The 17,236-nt window shown below is 47.5% G+C and overlaps 1 protein-coding gene across 24 annotated transcripts in view; it reads left to right on the top strand.

Moving 5' to 3' along the window:
• The window catches only part of LOC123515007, a 384,569-nt gene that overhangs the window by 149,642 nt on the left and 217,691 nt on the right, over positions 1-17,236 (top strand). For 22 of the 24 annotated variants that reach the window (XR_006677730.1, XM_045273355.1, XM_045273353.1 and 19 more), the window contains one exon: positions 5,100-5,198. Coding sequence is in view for 23 of the 24 variants with exons in the window: in XM_045273355.1 (XP_045129290.1) it covers positions 5,100-5,198 (99 nt within the window). In the remaining variant the exon portion in view is untranslated. Of the gene's footprint in view, positions 1-5,099; positions 5,199-13,429; positions 13,684-16,476; positions 16,836-17,236 lie in introns of those variants that run through there. The other 2 variants (XM_045273351.1, XM_045273350.1) reach the window with 2 other exon arrangements.

The raw sequence follows: 17,236 nt of genomic DNA, 5'->3' as shown, positions 1-17,236 counted from the left end.
AAGGAGTCCGGATCAGCGGCGGCAGGTGACGACTGAGGGCTGGGAAAGTGTCTAGAAAAACCTGTCATAAACACGTTGTGATGGACACCTGGGAACTGTATCTTTGAGTGTGTGTGTGTGTGTGTGTGTGTGTGTGTGTGTGTGTGTGTGTGTGTGTGTGTGTGTGTGTGTGTGTGCGTGCGTGTTTGGGAGGGGGAGGAGGGGGAGGCAGACGAGGTGAGTGTATGTGTGCGAGCGAGCGAGGGTAAAGAAACACACAAATGATATATCATTAGCAATATAACCAGTACTGTACAAACCAAGATATACAATCAGTGTCTTCTTTTCTTTTACATTGCTTAGTCACGGGGAAAGCTACCAACCACCCACCCACCCACCACACACACACACACACACACACACACACACACACACTCAAGGGATTCCTGTCTTACACCACTAATGCACGGCTTCCAACACGTCTTGTCTCGCCTTTTCCTGCCCTCGACTGCCTCCGGTGCTGAGGAAGAAACGCCGCTCACCTGTGTGTGTGTGTGTGTGTGTGTGTGTGTGTGTGTGTGTGTGTGTGTGTGTGTGTGTGTGTGTTAGCGTTCTCATTCCCTCCTCCCTATCACTTGAGTTTCCCATTTTCTTCAGCTCACTGCACGTTTTACTTCCTTCACTCCGGGTACATTTCACTCATTAAGGTTTGTTTCGCCGCCGCCTTTATGATGCGTGGTACGTGCCCTGCGTTTACCTGGTGCGTGTGCGGTACCAAGTGGGTGTACGTGAACTTACTTGTAATTCTTCGGGTGTGGGGGGAGGTGGATTGAAAAGAAAATGGGAGAGAGTGTAAGGTGAGTCCCCAAGGTTGAGACAAGGCGGTGGGAGCGGGAACCCGATTGGCACCTTTGTAAGAGTGTGGTGAAATGGACTGGTAAGATTTTTCCGACGAAGAGGTGGTCTTATTGGTTAATTTAGATAGTGTTTTACTACTACAAAGCTTAATATCTGCTTACCATCAGCCTGAGTGCTGCATGGCAAGTTGTTTGCTCCTCGTCAGGATGTTTTCACAAAGAGGAGAACTGGTGATGGTGGCATTCGGACACACCTTGAAGAGTCTGCAGTGTCAAAAGCCAGCGGCTCGTATTATATGGCAGCCGGTGACAGGTGAAGGAGACACATCCACAGGAGTAGACTATAGAGCAGCGGCAGGCCTCGTGGCGGCGAGTGAGTGAGACAGTGAAGTGTGGCGGCTCAGGCAATACCTGTGTTAGCGGCTGTCTGTGACTCGCGGGGACGATGCTTGTCAACAGGATGACTGCACAGAAGTGAGTGATACACGGACATGGCCACCTCATTATTCCGCTTGCAGTGTCGGCTTTGTAAATAGTTTTTTTACAAAGTGGTCTTGTCTTGGGCAAAGATAAGAAGCGAACCAGACGTTGTGAGACAGATAAGGAGTGTCAGCGTGCGTTGGGCTGTCAATACTGCGATGCTTCACGTGACAAGCTTGTGATGTCAGCTGGGAAACAAGTGAGAAAGTGAGTCAAAAAAAAAAAAAACAGATGGAGTTGATTATTTCGCTAAAGCTTGTGAGTCATTGGAAGAACAGCTACTTTGTTAGGTGATTGTTTCCCGCAAATACCACAGTCCTTCTTAAGGACTATATAATGTTTAGCGTCTCCAGCAGCTCTGGTGCCCGTCCATTCTACATCACATTCTCGCCACGTCGTTGACTGTCAACTGAGTGAAAGTGTTTTCTTTTAAAGACCAGATGTGTGTTGAAGACAGTAAACAAAAAGTCAAACGTTACTCGCTTATGGATATTTTCACATTCTAAAACCTACGGATAAGCGTTTCACTATTCTAATGAGTGACAATAACACACATCCACGTCAACGGATGTGGGTAGAGCCGCACCGCCCCTCGATGCCTAGCCACGCTGACCCTCGCCCCAGCCCATGCACAGGCACAGGCATCCCACGGCCTGACGCTGCATCTTTTTCTTCACTCGCGGCACCCTCATCAATACACACAATGAAATTTAAGGAGGAACTGCAGGTGAACCACGCCCCCAGGAGTCGCCTGTCATGCCCGTGGCTCCTTGAGGTACCCACCAGTGGCTACACCGCTCCGAGGCCGCCCGTGTATGCTGCCATCGTCAGTCTTGCTGGAGAGGGTGGACGTCCTCCTGGGTATTATGCTCAGCAAATGGCGGTGTCCTTGTCCTCTCTCAACTCGATGTACCGGCCTCGAGAGAGAGCCGTCTTAGGGGCGGCGGGAAATCATTTGTTCCTCAAGAACATCAACCTTCCAAGCTCCTCCCTCCAAGCAGCTTATACTTCGCAGCCTCGATGTCGGCGCACGGTGTGTATAGGCCGAGGGTTCTCTTTGCCGCCCCTGCAAGAGGAAGAGGTTAATCCCTACCGTGTACGGAGCTCCTCGGTGGTGATGGGCACGCAGGCCTTCTCTATGACCTCCCACAAAGTGAATAACATCGAGAAGGCTGAAAAAATGAAGACTCTTAGTGCCATGAGAAACACGTGTGACGATGAAAGCAGGGAGGAAGTGCGACACAATATCGAAAACTCTCGTAAGATTAGAGCTATTGAAGACATGCAGGGACGCGTGAAGAGCAAGGAAGGCTTGGGAATTAAAGAAGAGCTCCCGAATGTGAAATCTCCAGCAGGGAACACTAAGCGAGTGTCGTTTTCACATGGTGAGCAAACAGAGTCACCCGAAGTGGTCTTGCCAGGCTCCCGCGTCCGCTTGTCATATGTGGAACCTGAGGTGGGGGACTGGAGGGCGGCGGAGAGACCCTCGCGCACCAAGAAGCGGCTGTCCTGGGCGGCGGGAGAGAAGCTGCACAAAACAATGCCTTGCGACAAAACACCAGCGCCACACCACTTCCCCGCCAGGATTGTGCTGAATAACAGACGCATCTCGCCCAGCCACAGGGAACGTTCATCCTCCGCGGAGAGGTTGACGCTATACCCTCGCACCGCCTCCTGCGTCAACATCCCAAAGTGCAAGAAGCAGCTGTCGTGGGCGTCCAGCGAGAAGAGAAGGTTCAGCTGGGCGCCAGGACACTCCCCACCGCGCCGCGACCTCCAGGATCAGCGGCGCTACTCCTTCGCGGGGGAGGAGAGCCGCCGCCCCGCTATCAGAATGGGCACCCGCAGCCTGGCGCCCATCACGCCGCCGACGCCACGCTGTCCCAGGCACCCTCAGCGCCCCGTCCCGCCGCCTGACAGTCGCCCTCACACCTACGGCTTCCACGCGAGGTGGTGTTATTTCGTATGGTCTCTCTCTCTCTCTCTCTCTCTCTCTCTCTCTCTCTCTCTCTCTCTCTCTCTCTCTCTCTCTCGTATAATGTCCTCACGCCATAACACTGAATATCGAGTAGACGTAAACAAGCAGCTTTAACACCGATCGGCCTGCTCCCTTGGGCGGCGGCGGAGGAGCAGCAGGGAGATTATAGTGCGGCGGCAGTGGTGGTGGTGGTGGTGCTGGCCTGCCGGGGCATTGGTGTGAGCCGCGAGACGAGACAGCCCCATAACACGCTATTGCATTGGTGCTTCCGCCACACCAGACCTCCGGCACGATAGGTTTAAGGGCAAAGCGATGTGTTGGTGAGAGAGAGAGAGAGAGAGAGAGAGAGAGAGAGAGAGAGAGAGAGAGAGAGAGAGAGAGAGAGAGAGAGAGAGAGAGACGGGGGGGGGTATATAAAGCAACGCAAAACATAGAAAACATAGCCAGACAAATTGAAAAAATGAAACAGATTGCATGAAAAAGTTACACACCTACCCACCCACCCAAACACTTCTTACTTCCAGCCCGGCAGTCTCGCCCTGGAACCGATCGTCTTTGCTAGACCGACGCGTGAGGGTTGAATGAGCAGTTTTTTGTTGGCCAGGGGTTGCGAAAAAGGACATTATGGCGCTATCATCGATATTAGGCTGGAGGGAATGTCTCTCTCAGGCCTCGTGCAGCCTCAGGTGGTGATGGAGGTGGTGAGCTGGAGGTGGGTTATGTTGACTGTCCAGAGAGAGAGAGAGAGAGAGAGAGAGAGAGAGAGAGAGACGGGAGCGTTGATTGTTTCTTGCATATTGAATGAAAAAAAGATATTTCCTTGATTATCTAACCCCTGAGAGGCGTCACGCTCGGCCGCTGTCAGTACACCCAGTCAGTCCTTTCGTCATTACAGCTACACATGAAGTGATGTGGAATGACGTGACACAATAGTAGCTGTGTGGCTGATCCTTGCTGCCTTATGAATTATTTAGCACCTGTGTGATTTTAAACCTGAATTATCCTAGAGAGAAAAAAAAAATGTATCTGCCCAGCCTATGTGCGCCTCGTCAGAAATCTTGCTCTACAGTTGAGGACAGTGCCATGGTTGAGTGGTGAGCTGCGCTTATATGTTTCAACTGTCCTTCATTAGAAATCATATAAGAAGTTCACATATGCCTTTGTTCCATTACTCTGACATAGGCTTTACTTGCATGAGAGTCGTTGTCAATGTGCACAGCGATCACGGAGGAGATTGTATTGGATTTCTCAGCACAGTGCGTGAGAGGAGTGTAGTGGAGGTCACGAATTTAACAGTGCCATTCCACGTGTTGTTTAAATTGATCATGATACAAGTGTGTGTGTATGTGTAAGAGGAGATGCAGTTTGGTGTGTGTGTGTGTGTGTGTGTGTGTGTGTGTGTGTGTGTGTGTGTGTGTGTGTGTGTGTGTGTGTGTGTGTTCAGTCAGAATGGGAATATTCATCATTTTAGTTGTTTTACCAGGCGAAACTTATTCAATCTTTTGAGTTCCGTTGTTTCTAAAGTTTTATCTGCTTCTTGGGCACACAAATCTCCTCCCTAGTCTCGATAAGAAAAATGAGTGAAGCTAAGATGAAAGATGCTGCCAAAATTTGTTTAGGATGTCATAGCGATATTCTCATAGTGCTCTGGAATGGATATTTACTTACGTTTACATAACACATTATTTACCATTGCAGTCCTTTACAGTCATTATCATCACCACCTTTACCTTAGGACTAATTTAAAAAGTCAAAAACTTTGCACATGACACCCTCTAACTCTGTTTTTTCTCTCTCCACTGCAGCCACAACCGGCAGGAGACCACGCTGGTCCACCCCGTCACTCACAAGACAGCACTCCAGGCCGAGGCCATCCCTCCTCCCCCTCCTGCGGCGACCCAGCGGTGAGTACATGAACATTGTCCTTTTGCACGCCGATGTCTTTCTCTTCCTTTATTATTGATGGAGGATTAGAAAGTCTTTTATTGCCCATAGCTAGAATCCGTCATACACAAAAATATAGTTTCTTGTCTTTTGTGTCCGTTTTTTTTTTTTTTTTCGGTTATATTGTTCCCAGCCCGAGTCCTTCGTATGAAAAAAAGAATCTGCTGTTCTGAGTCCTTTCTTTCCGTTTTCGTTGCCTCTGGCCAGAGTTCCTCGTACTGTATATAAAGATATCAGTTTCTGGTGTTCGCGTCCCAAGACAGATTCCAGGGAACTCCCATCTCTTAGCTGGGCTTCTCCCGCCTCTCTGTCCCCGAGTACCCGCCGTGCATGCCTGCTGGGAGGCTGAGGGGTGTGTGTGCTCAGCGCTGCCAGAAAGAACTAAACAAACCCTCGAACAAATGTAAATGTTTTATTGTAAACATATCATGGATGAACAGAGAGAGAGAGAGAGAGAGAGAGAGAGAGAGAGAGAGAGAGAGAGAGATGTAACCTGCAGCACAAGACGGCCCACCACCGCCTCAGTCACCCAGGTGTCTGTCTGCTCCTAATTATCTTGCTGTGTTGAAGGATCCCATTAGTCCCACGCCACTAATAATGACAAAATTAGTCGTGGTACAAACAAGGAGTTTAAGCCTTTGTAATGGCCGGCGTCTGGCGTGGCCCATGTTTGGAGTGAGTGAATGTTTAGTATGTAAGCAGCTTTTTACCCGAGTCTCCGTCCCACCACCACCTGGGCCAGTTACAAAACCACATTTTTTTATGGACTAGAATCTTCTTATATCAACGGCTATTGTGTGCACGCTTACTTTTAAAAGTTTATTTTTTTCCTTATATATGCAGGTGTTTTAACTATTATTATTACATTAAAAGAGCACGCTCACTCTTTTTTTTAAATATTTTCTTTATTTTTTTTTTCTTTAGCATAGTCAGGCGTTGTGTTTATTATTGCCCCACTAGAGAGGCAGCATACTTTAAGTCCACGTTCCTTGCAAGAAGTCTCCCTAAACCAAGGCCGCTTACCTTGCCCTCCAACACTGCTATGCAGTCACTTACTCGCACGATGATTCGCAAGCCACGCCCTTGTTTGTGTTTCACGGCATTGTGTGCTGCAGTGTTGTGTACATTTGTGTATTCGAATGTTGATTTTTGTTGCAGTTCCCAGCTTAAATTACGTAGAAAAAGTTGTATTTTAAAAGTTTCTACACCTTTGATAAATTTCTACTTGTTGCAGTGGAAGAGGTTAAGAGGTTTTTAGTGTTTTCTGTTGTCGTAAGTGATTGATGAACACGCACTCAGCATCAACAGAGGAAGAAAGCGCCCATGGAAACCCGATTTCAGTATATAGCCTTTGAAATTATTTAATATGAGAGCCTGAGATTTCTAATAATACGAGGCTGGGACGTGACCGAAGAGTAGGTGAAGTGTAGAGGCAGGTGACCAGGCACAAAGGTGTAGGCGTCCCCCCTCAGGGTGTAACGCGATACTGAAACCTGATACTTATCGAGCAGAACTTTTCCCTGCACCAAATATCTGCCTCCCACACCTACTCCACCCCATCACCCTATCCCGCCACCTGCACCTTTGCCTCATCACCCTACACCCCACTCACCCTGTTCCTAAACCACCTTCACCTTTACGTATACCTCTAAGTCTCTCTCTCTCCCTATGTTCCTCAGTCCCATCACCTTGTTTCATATTCTTCACCCTTGCCTGATCACCCTGCACCACCAAACATCTATCCCTACCTTCTTCACTCTCCTCCAGTATTTATACTCTTACCTCATCACCTTACCTGCACCATCAACACCATCACATCATTCCAATATCTACACCCAACCACTGTCAATCACTCTTGGTTATACTACGATTCTAAAATCTTGACACCTTCAGCACTGTAATCTCAAAATTTACAGAACATTGAGATTAAAGTAGTGTTCTAATTCTTATCAAGCTCCAGTTTGTCTGCATCTCACCCTTAGCCAGCGGAGACGCTATGTGCTGTGCAGGAATGCTTCTTCCCCCGGTGGTGGGGCAGGGGAGCTGGTGGGCAAGGTGATCCCACGCTCCGGCCTGACCTCCGCCCCGCCCTCTCAGTCCTGCCTGGTCTCCTTCCTTCAAAGTCCCGACCACTTGGAACCTTAAGAGGATAATAGTTTAATACTGACAGCTTTCGTGTGTGTGTGTGTGTGTGTGTGTGTGTGTTTGTGTGTGTGTGTGTGTGTGTGTGTGTGTGTGTGTGTGATAGTCGGTTCTCGATAATCCACCTCGCTTTACTCCTTCACGAACGCTCACTTATCTTCAAAACCCCAGGTGACCTCTGCGCTCCGGCCATCTGACCTTTCCTCTCAATGGACCAGCGAGGGACCTGCCTGACCTTGGCCGTCATTCTCGTCGCGTGTGACCCGCCGCTTGTCCTATCGCTGGTTCATTTAGTTACGCTTCAACATTTTTTTCTCGCGTTCTTTTTGGCTGACTGTGAATACCATAGCGTGTCCACTATCGCCTGAACGAACACAGTATATCGTTAGGTCTTTATTTTAACTTGAACACTTTTCTTAATTTCTATTACTGGCAATTCTGGATTTATTTTCTATTTCAAATTGCACACTTTTTCTTCATTTCTTTTCTGTAAATCTTGCAAACTTTTCGTGATTTCTTTGCTGTCAGTTTTTTATTTATTTTCTTTTTTTTCACGTTCCCTGTTGTTGTTAGTAGATACCATAGCTATCTTCCTAATTATCGCTTGAATCAACACTATTTTTACACAGTTGCTACATTTATTTCAATCCCGCATATTTTTCCTTTTTTTTTATTTCCTTGTGGCTTTTTTCGAAGGTATTTTCGCTTTCATTGATGTTTTCAGTAAATATTTCCTCAATTCTTTCAATACTCTCAACTGAAAGAATATACTATTTTGCTTCACCTTCACTTTCATTCCCACATTTATTCCCAAGCGGCTAATTTTAGGTTTACTAATCCACTGTGAGTATACCTGTCGGCCTCTCGCCCCCTTCACCTAATGACTTGACCTGCCTTGACCTGACGCGGACTACAATCAGTTCAGGGTGTGTCAATAATCCTCCTTCTTCGCCTTGACGACAGCGGCAACCAAACACCACCAACATTCACCCGTCCACCCACCAGTACACCTCCAACACACACCCGCCAATCCACCCACGCACCCTTTTTTCCATACAGACTCGTTTATCCACCTACGAGACCATCCACCTCCATTATACTCTCCAATCAATCTACCCACCTATACTCTCACCCATTCATCCACTTACCTTTATTCTCATCCATCGAAGCGTTCATCAGTTCATCCACATATTGACTCATGTATTCTCTAACTCACTTACTCCTCTATCCATCCAAACACTCAGACATCTACCTATTCGTCTATCCATACACTGAATTGCGCACTGTTACCATTATTTGCTGCCGTCACCGCTACCCTTCCCTTATCGTGTGTCTCCTACGTTATTCTGCAAGACTGGCCGCCACTTATGTTCTCTCTCTCTCTCTCTCTCTCTCTCTCTCTCTCTCTCTCTCTCTCTCTCTCTCTCTCTCTCTCTCTCTCTGTGTCGTCATTTATATACTTGCTTCTCAGTGAGTTAGTTGTAGAGTGTCGATTTTCTTTATTTTATCTAATCCTCCTTTTTTCATATGCATCCGTCTGTGTTGCATTTTATTATCGTCTTTTTGTTTATTATTATTATTCTATCTTCGTCGTGTTTACTTTTTCTTTGCCTTATTTTTGTCACTGTTTTATTTATTCATTTCTTCTTTTTTTTATGGGGTTCTGCTATTCATTCTTCTTCCTTTTCTCCGCCTTCTTCTTTTTGGTTACTTTGTTGATAGGAAGACTATGTATAGAAGCTCACAGCTGAGAAATAAAACGTTAGAGAGGTGTTCCCGCTCTCTTAAGTAACGTGTGTGTGTGTGTGTGTGTGTGTGTGTGTGTGTGTGTGTGTGTGTGTGTGTGTGTGTGTGCGTACTATACCTACCCACTCACTCTCCATCACCACTCCCATTGATCACAACCAAGAGTTTCTACGTGCGAAAAAGTACGTAGGTTGTGGTTCATTTATTTCCTGCCAGTGCTTTGGGCAGGAGCGTGGGGAAGGCGGAGGGTGGAGGGGGCGAGTCTGTCATAACACGTCGAGGTAATGGCGGTGCGATGTGTGGTTAGGCGTATGGGAGAAGGGGAGGACATGAGGCGAGAGGAGGAGGGGTAGTTAGAGTTGGGAGGCAATGTGAGGGAGAAGGAAGAGTGTAAGGGAAGGACAGAGAGGGCGAGGAGGGCGGGGAAGCTTTGGGAGTGAGGGTGAGGGAGGGCGGGAGGGCAGGAGGTGGGCTTTCTCTTCAGTAAAATAGAGCATTAAATTTCACTCCGGCGGCAGCAGCAGGGGGTTGAGTCTCCTGTTCTCCACGTCACCAGGTCCCCTTTCTTCCTTTCTTGTGACGTGGAAACTGCATCGTGTCCTTCCTCCTCCTCTTGTGCTTTACTGTCCTATTTTCTGCTTTATTATCACGTCTCTTTATCTTGTTAGTGGTTAGTGGTTCCGAAACAGCCTTCTAAGGGAGAAAAGATATGATATTTTGGGTTTTTACTGTTTTCTCTAACCTCGTCCTAGTCCTCGTCACAGTCTGTATTCCTTTGTCATGTCGTCGCTACTTTGGTTCCATTTGTCTTAACACTATCTTTATTACGTGTCATGTCTTCACTTCATCACTTCTCATTTATCTCGCAGCTATCTTTGTTTCTTGTCATGCCTTCACTTCTACACTTCCAGTACAGTATGGCTCTCATGTCTGGGGGGGATCCACACACACAGCTTTACTAAACAAGGTGGAATCTAAAGCTTTTCGTCTTATCAACTCTTCTCCTCTAACTGACTGTCTTGATTCTTTAAGTCACCGCCGCAATGTTGCATCTTTATCTGTCTTCTACCGCTGTTTTCATGCTGTCTGCTCTTCTGAACTTGCTAACTGCATGCCTTCCCCCCTCCTGCGGCCTCGCTGCACAAGACTCTCTACTTCTTCTCATCCCTATTCTGTCCATCTTCCTAATGCAAGAGTTAACCAGTATCTTCACTCCTTCATTCCCTACACTGGTAAACTCTGGAACTCTCTACCTGTGTCTGTATTTCCACCTGCCTATGACTTAAACTCTTTCAAAAGAGGAGTGTCAAGACACCTCTTACGTTAACTGGACCCTCCTTTTAGATTTTTTTTGTTTTTTCTCTTTCTACTTTCTTCTTAACAGGGCCTGGCAACCAGCGGGATTTTTTTTTTCCAACACTTTGTTTGCCCTTGGCCAGTGCCCTTGTAATGTAAAAAAAAAAAAAAAAAAAAATTTGTCTCTTCGCCATCTTTACTTATTGTCATCTCTTCACTTCCTCGTTTCCTTCGTCACTGTCTGTTTCCCCATCATCTCCTTTCTTCCCAATTCATCACGTCATTGTCCTCGTCTCCCGTCACGTCTTCACAATAAGAAATGATTCCTCACTCTCTTCATGTCGCCTGTTCACGCTTGCCTTCCTGTGACGTCACCGAGATTGCCTTAATGTGATCAATAGCATCGATCTTCATCCCTTGGACACGAGGTACTCGGTCTGGCTCACCCTCTGCCTGCCTTGAGATTCCTGGGTCTGCATTCTGAAACATCAGGGCATCTCATCTTGTTTAGGCAAGTCCAAACAGGCTCTAAAGGAAATACTAGAATTCTCAAGAGATTTTCGTGATTCTAATAATAGCTTCACAAGGATTTGCTACCACTGAGAGGAAGAACACTCATTTAAACACGTGTATTTATCCATGTAGCCTTAGAATAAGATAGCTTTGAGTGAAGAAAACGTTTAAGGATATGAAGTCTTGATGTCACACAGACTACGGGAGGAGGAAGAAAAGAAGGAAGAGAAGGAGGAGGAGGAAGAGATGGTAGTGATGGTTTAGCAATAAGGCTTTGTATTTTTTTCTCCTCTCTCTTTTTCCTTCCTCACCCGTCCTCTCTTTATCCTTCCTCTCTTCTCCCACCCTCTGTCTGTCTGCACAAGGCCAAGGCTGCTACCGACAGACAGATGTTTATTCGGTCTTAATGAGAACACTCCGACCTCCACGCCTTCCCTCCTCAATGCCTCCCTCTGCGGACACAAACACAAGGGAGGGACTGAGGGGCCGAGGAGGGACAGGGGCAGGACGGTGGTAAAGGGCCGTGTAGGTGAGTGAAGTGGGAGGAAAGAGAGGGAAGGGAAGGGAGAGAGAGTCTGTGGCGGTGCTCAGTGGGGTGTGATGCCCAAAATGGGGCGCCGAAGCCTGTGAGTGAATTAAGGAGACAAATCCTGCGTTAAAAGAAAGTAGTGTGGTGTGGAGAGAAGGAAATAATTGTGTTAGTAAGCGAATTTGGTGGTGCGTGTGTCTTGTGTTTTTGGTTGTAGTGTTGTGGTGGTATTGGTGTTGTTGCTGGTGATGTTGTTGGTGTTGTTGTTGTTGTTGGTAGCGGTGGTGGTAGTAATAACAGGAGGAGGAGGAGGAGGAGAGGAGGAGGAGGAGAAGGAGGAGGAGGAGGAGGAAGAGGAGGAAGTTATTGCTTTTGTTAGTGTTCTATTTGTTATTAATGGTTTTTCTTGTTCTAGTTTTTGTTGCTGTTCTTTATTGTTATTGTTATTGTTATTATTATTATTATTACTATCATTATATATGTAGTAGTAGTAGTAGTAGTAGTAGTAGTAGTAGTAGTAGTAGTAGTAGTAGTAGTAGTAGCAAGTTGTAGTAGTAGTAGTAGCAGTTGCTGTTTTTGTTATTCTTGTTGTCGTAGTAGTTTTAAGGTCGTCACTGTTTCGATATGGTCAGAAACACACACACACACACACACACAACACACACACACACACACACACACACACACACACACACAAGCCTAACAAAATATACACTCACAACTTTCCTTCTTTCCCCGCAGGCACTCCAGACCCTCCCTCCCTCCCTTCCAAATCTGCCTCCTTCCCTCCGTACCCTCCTCCCTTCCTCCCTTTTTGTTCCCTCCATGCCACCAACAGACTCCCACTATCTCTCTCTCTCTCTCTCTCTCTCTGGAAAATTTTCTGTATAAAATGGTACTGAAAATATTTTTAGTGCATTAGTTTATTCACGTAGGCCTAAGTACAAAGTGTTTAATATTCCATGGAAGTCTTACATTATTTAGAAAAAAAAAATCGTATACTATATTTAGGACAGTGAACCCTCCTTACTGGACGTGACGGGAATCATTTGTTTGTGTGTTAATGGTGAATGAATGTAATATCAGATTCTAAAGGGTGTTCCTTTTGATGACGCATCCATGCATGCTCTCGGTGTTTGAATGTAAAGGGAAAAGAAACTCTGGTACTAAAAGTGACACCTAGCTCGGAAATGTTTAATAATATGTACTTCAGTTTCCTCACATTTGAAGCGTGGTGTATGCTCTCTCTCTGTGTCTGGATAAGGAGAAGAGAGGACAAACAGGTGCTACGGTGAATAAATTAATAAAACAAAGTGAATCTCAGAGTGACGAGATCTCAGGCGTGTTATGGTGTTGCGGTTCATATTCTTCCTATTATAGTGGTTGGCCAAGGAGGGAAGGGAAGTGCAGGCGCTCCAGGTGAAGGTCGTGCAAGACAAGCATGTGTTGGATGGTCACTGTGTTTATCAATGTAATAACTGCCTGCCGCCACTCCCAGATTCCCCGCGATCCTCCTGCTCCCTCCCCCGCCGGAACCCAGCCAACCCCCGCACACGCCCACCGACCCCCGCACCCACTGGCTTCACCACCACCACCACCACCGCCACCGCCACCACCACCTCCGTCCCTCCGTAAACCAGAAGAATGCACGTAAGGATATGTGCAGGCTGCAGCAAGGTACCATCATGCCATTGCGAGGGAAAAGTAAGCTTCCTGAAAGCTTATTAAGCATAGAACATACATACTGACATAACAGTGCTATGACAAAAAAAATATATAAATACGAAAATACACTTTTAGGCAACCTTGAGGGCTGAGTGTGTCCCTTGTCCTGAGCAGAGTTGCCAGCGTGCGCCCCTCGTTGTCTTCCCACAGGATTCTTACCTCATTTTCTGCTCATTAGCGGGTGAAGTCATTGCTTGCAGCCTTTGTGGCGCCGGTGGATCATTATGATGTAATGAATGGCTTGGGGGAGGCAGTGCGAGGCGCGTCAGGGAGCGTAGCAGCGCGAAGAAGGTGCTGAGAATGCGGTGGCGATGGTGGGGTCAGGTCAGGGGTGGCTAGGATCGAGGGAGGGAGGAGCACCAGTGGGCCTGAAGGAGTGGTGGCGGCGTGACGGGTGGGAATCGTCTCCACACTCCTGTAGTGAACGTCGTCCTCACCCTCGGCAAGAGGAGAAACAAGGAACCTGTTCCTCTCGGTGACCCTCGCAGCTTGTGGTTCGTGTTTTGTAGTGGAAAGAAAGCAAAATATCCATTCAAGTCCCATGAAGAGGCAATATATCGGCTGTTGTGTTTTTCCAAGGTTTTGTGTTTCCGAGAAGGTAGTGAGGGGCGGGGCGAGAAGAATGAGGATGTTCTGCAACACCATGACGCAAGTTTTTTTCCCCGGTGGAGGTCCAGCAGGCTGTGAAGGGCTGGCCTGCTGCTCCGTGCTTGCTGCTGGGGAGGGTAGGCGACCCGCACCTTGTTTACCGGCGCCGGGCAAGCACCGTTTGTATCGTGGACGTGCGCAGTTGTAAAAATTCAAAGTAACATAAATTTCGTTTAAATCTCTTCAAGAAAAGTTATTATCTTTTTATAGCATTCCGGAGACGAGTTTTAGGGTTATTTCCACCACCACCACCTTTGTCTGTTGCCCTGCCTCACATCAAGTGCGTTCCGAGGCCAAACTTCGTCGTTGTCTTTGTGCTTGTATTCCCCATAGTGCCCACCACCTTGCCAGGTCTTCACCTTACAAAAGAAAAAAAAAAGTCTTCACAATAATACTGCTAAATGTACTACAAAGTTTGCTAGAGGTGGTATGCTAAGTACTCAGTCGAAATGATGGAAGTCTCAGCATGCCTCCTCGGTGACTCAGCCGCCGCCCAGCACGACTCGGAGTGAGCCGATCGACCCGCTGACAGCCGAGCCTCGACGTGGTAGGAAGCTGCTGTAAAATGCGCCGCAGTTTGGTATACAACGCAGTTTTGCCGTCATGGGTTTAGTTCTGGGGAGGAAGTATGAGAGCTTATAGCCAGGTGTGTGTGTGTGTGTGTGTGTGTGTGTGTGTGTGTGTGTGTGTGGAGGGTACATTAAAAGTTTTGCAGTATCAATGTTTGAGTGCACCAGAGTTTCAAATTACAGTTACATGACTTAAACCTGTATTCTGAACGCAAATTATTGTAGCTGAGTTTACCTGCCAGTACTGAAGGGATAACTCAGCATTCCCGAGGCCTCACACGGTCCTTACCCTCCTACTGAGGAATTTACTGATGCAAATAGAAAGATGATGTCACCTTTAGCACACTCAAGATGGACTGCAGGGAGGTGACTGTTCCTCCCTGTACGGCAGAGCAGGGCACGCCTTCCCCGGTGCATTATGTCCAAACTGGTCCAATGTGTACAGTAGCGCCCGTGTGGGGAGGGAGATGAGGGTGGTGGAGCGAGGCGAGGGGGCAGGTTTTGCAGGACTGGTCTGCTTGTGATCTTAAGGTATAAGGAATCTCATGAAAGTTGTGGCTTCTATCTCTATTTGCCTTTCTGTAGTAGATTCTCTCTCTCTCTCTCTCTCTCTCTCTCTCTCTCTCTCTCTCTCTCTCTCTCTCTCTCTCTCTCTCTCTACGATGATGCAATAAGATATCTAGACTCTCAAGAGAACAAGACGAGCACCACATTTTCAGCACACCCAGACAAACACGTTCGTCATGAATGAGAGCGCCGCTTCTGCCTGCCTGTGCTGGTGCATCGCAAGGCATTTTTTGTGTGCCTCATATTCTCCCATTTTGGTGTGGCATTAATATTAAACACATCACTACGGTGTTTAGGCGAGTCCTCCCCACTGGGTTCTGGTGAGCACTGTGCATGGCCGTCGGGCTGGGGGAGTGGTAGGTGTGGGACAGGCCTGCTGGGTGGAGCCGTGGAAGGATGTGTCTCTATATGGCAAGAAGCTAACGGGGGTCTTTGTTATCATGAATGTTGACCTTGGCGCATGAACTTGATTCTTTTGGCTGAACATGTTGCACAGTAGACCAAATTATTTCTTTTTTCTTTTGATTTACTTATTTATGTAAATATTCGCTAATTTCATAGGTCTATTGTAAGAATTTCGAGGGTGGTACAAGTACTAGATTTCATGGCATTTCCTTATGTATATTTACTGTATCATCTTTTGTCCTCAAATGCTTCTGTTGTGAATTCTGTTTTTAGTTGTCATGGCAACGTAGAGCGAGTGTGAAGACTGAGGAATGAGGACTGAGGTGGGATTGCGGAGGGAATGAAGGAAAGCCGAAGGAAGGGTAGGGAAAGAGGGACGGAGGGGGAGAGATCCTTGATGGGACAGATACGAAAACACAGGCCGTGGATCCTCCCCCCGAACGACCTTCCCACAGTACCAATCCTTTTTGTAAACACCCGCGTGTCCCTCTCCTCACGCTCCGGCCTTGGCCTTGCTCACACGGACCGGCGGCAGGTGAGAGGCGGTGAGGGACAAGGCAGGCAGAGGGAGACCTTGACGCTTAAGGTAAAGAAGTGTAGCCCACCCTTCTCACTGGCCTGGACTAGACGAGATCCAGCAGCCTACAGGTCTGGTCTGAACCTGTCGTCTGGCCGAAGTTATTGTTGTAGCTTTAATGGGTCTGAAAACTGATATGGAGGTGGTAGGAGTAGCGATGTGAATTTTGACTGGTAGCGTCGGTGGTGGAAGAGTGTGTGCTGCTCAGGGCAGGGACTGATATAATGTTTGAGACTCTACGACGGGAGCAGTAACTAATGGGCGAGTTGTCAGATTCATCACGAAATCCACGTGCTTCGGTGGTGGTGTGAGGCGCTCTTTGCTGTGGAATGTCATGTAGTGTAGGGGTGTGGGTGTTCTGTGTTTCCTGGAGGCGCGCGTGAGCGGAGGGCTGGACGGCCGGCGTGATGATGTGATGTAGATGAATGGTTTGTGTGGTAACCACTGCTGCGAGGCATTGAGGCATCCACGACCTGGCATTGCATGACATCACCGGGGAAAGAAAACTTGTGTAGTGAGCAAGAAATCTTAAAAATTTTAGTGTTATGTGGTTTTCTTAAAAAGCGGTGGAAAACGATACGAGTGTTTTATTGAAAGGAAGCTGACATTTATAAAGAGTGATATTAACAGAGTGCATTGTGAAGCGGTGACCAAAGTGACGAGTTACCATGAAGTGAACATCAGTGTTATATTAAAGAAAAATGTCGATAAGAAGTGGTGTTCATGCAACGTGCAACGGCTGAGGGAGGCTGCGCTGCTACAGGGAGATGGAAGATGACGCGATGGTGGTGGCCTTCAACCCACCGACCCACACGCACATCCGCCCACGCATGCCCACGCCCCCTCTGCCATCCACCTGTTCCCAGGAGTACGAGTGTCTGTAAGTATCCCGCACCGTGATGAGGAGTGACATACGCACCTTTGTCACCCCTTGATCGCGCCGCCCTTTGTGTCCCTAAGATAAATAATGTCCCTCTCATCTTTCACGCGGCCCAACGCGGATCGTGAAAGATAACCCTTTGTCCTTCAGAACTTCTATACCTTTGTCGCCACCTCGATAGCTGCTCCTTCTCCTTCCCTCCGTCAATCCTAGAAAAAAGAGAAAAGAAAAACGTGGAAACCAAAACTTTTTCATTTAGCTTTAGTAGAGATCGATTGGTGGTGTCAATCTCAGCAGCGGTGGGCGAGTGAGGGTCCTGGACAAGTCTGGATGTTGATGGTAACTCCTGAGTAGATGGCGACCCAGGACTTTCCCTCAGGAGCTCGGGGACGCTTTTACCT

This window comes from Portunus trituberculatus, chromosome 38 (assembly GCF_017591435.1).
Source record: "Portunus trituberculatus isolate SZX2019 chromosome 38, ASM1759143v1, whole genome shotgun sequence".
Lineage (NCBI taxonomy): Eukaryota > Metazoa > Arthropoda > Malacostraca > Decapoda > Portunidae > Portunus > Portunus trituberculatus.
This window is presented reverse-complemented; position numbering and strand designations above follow the sequence as displayed.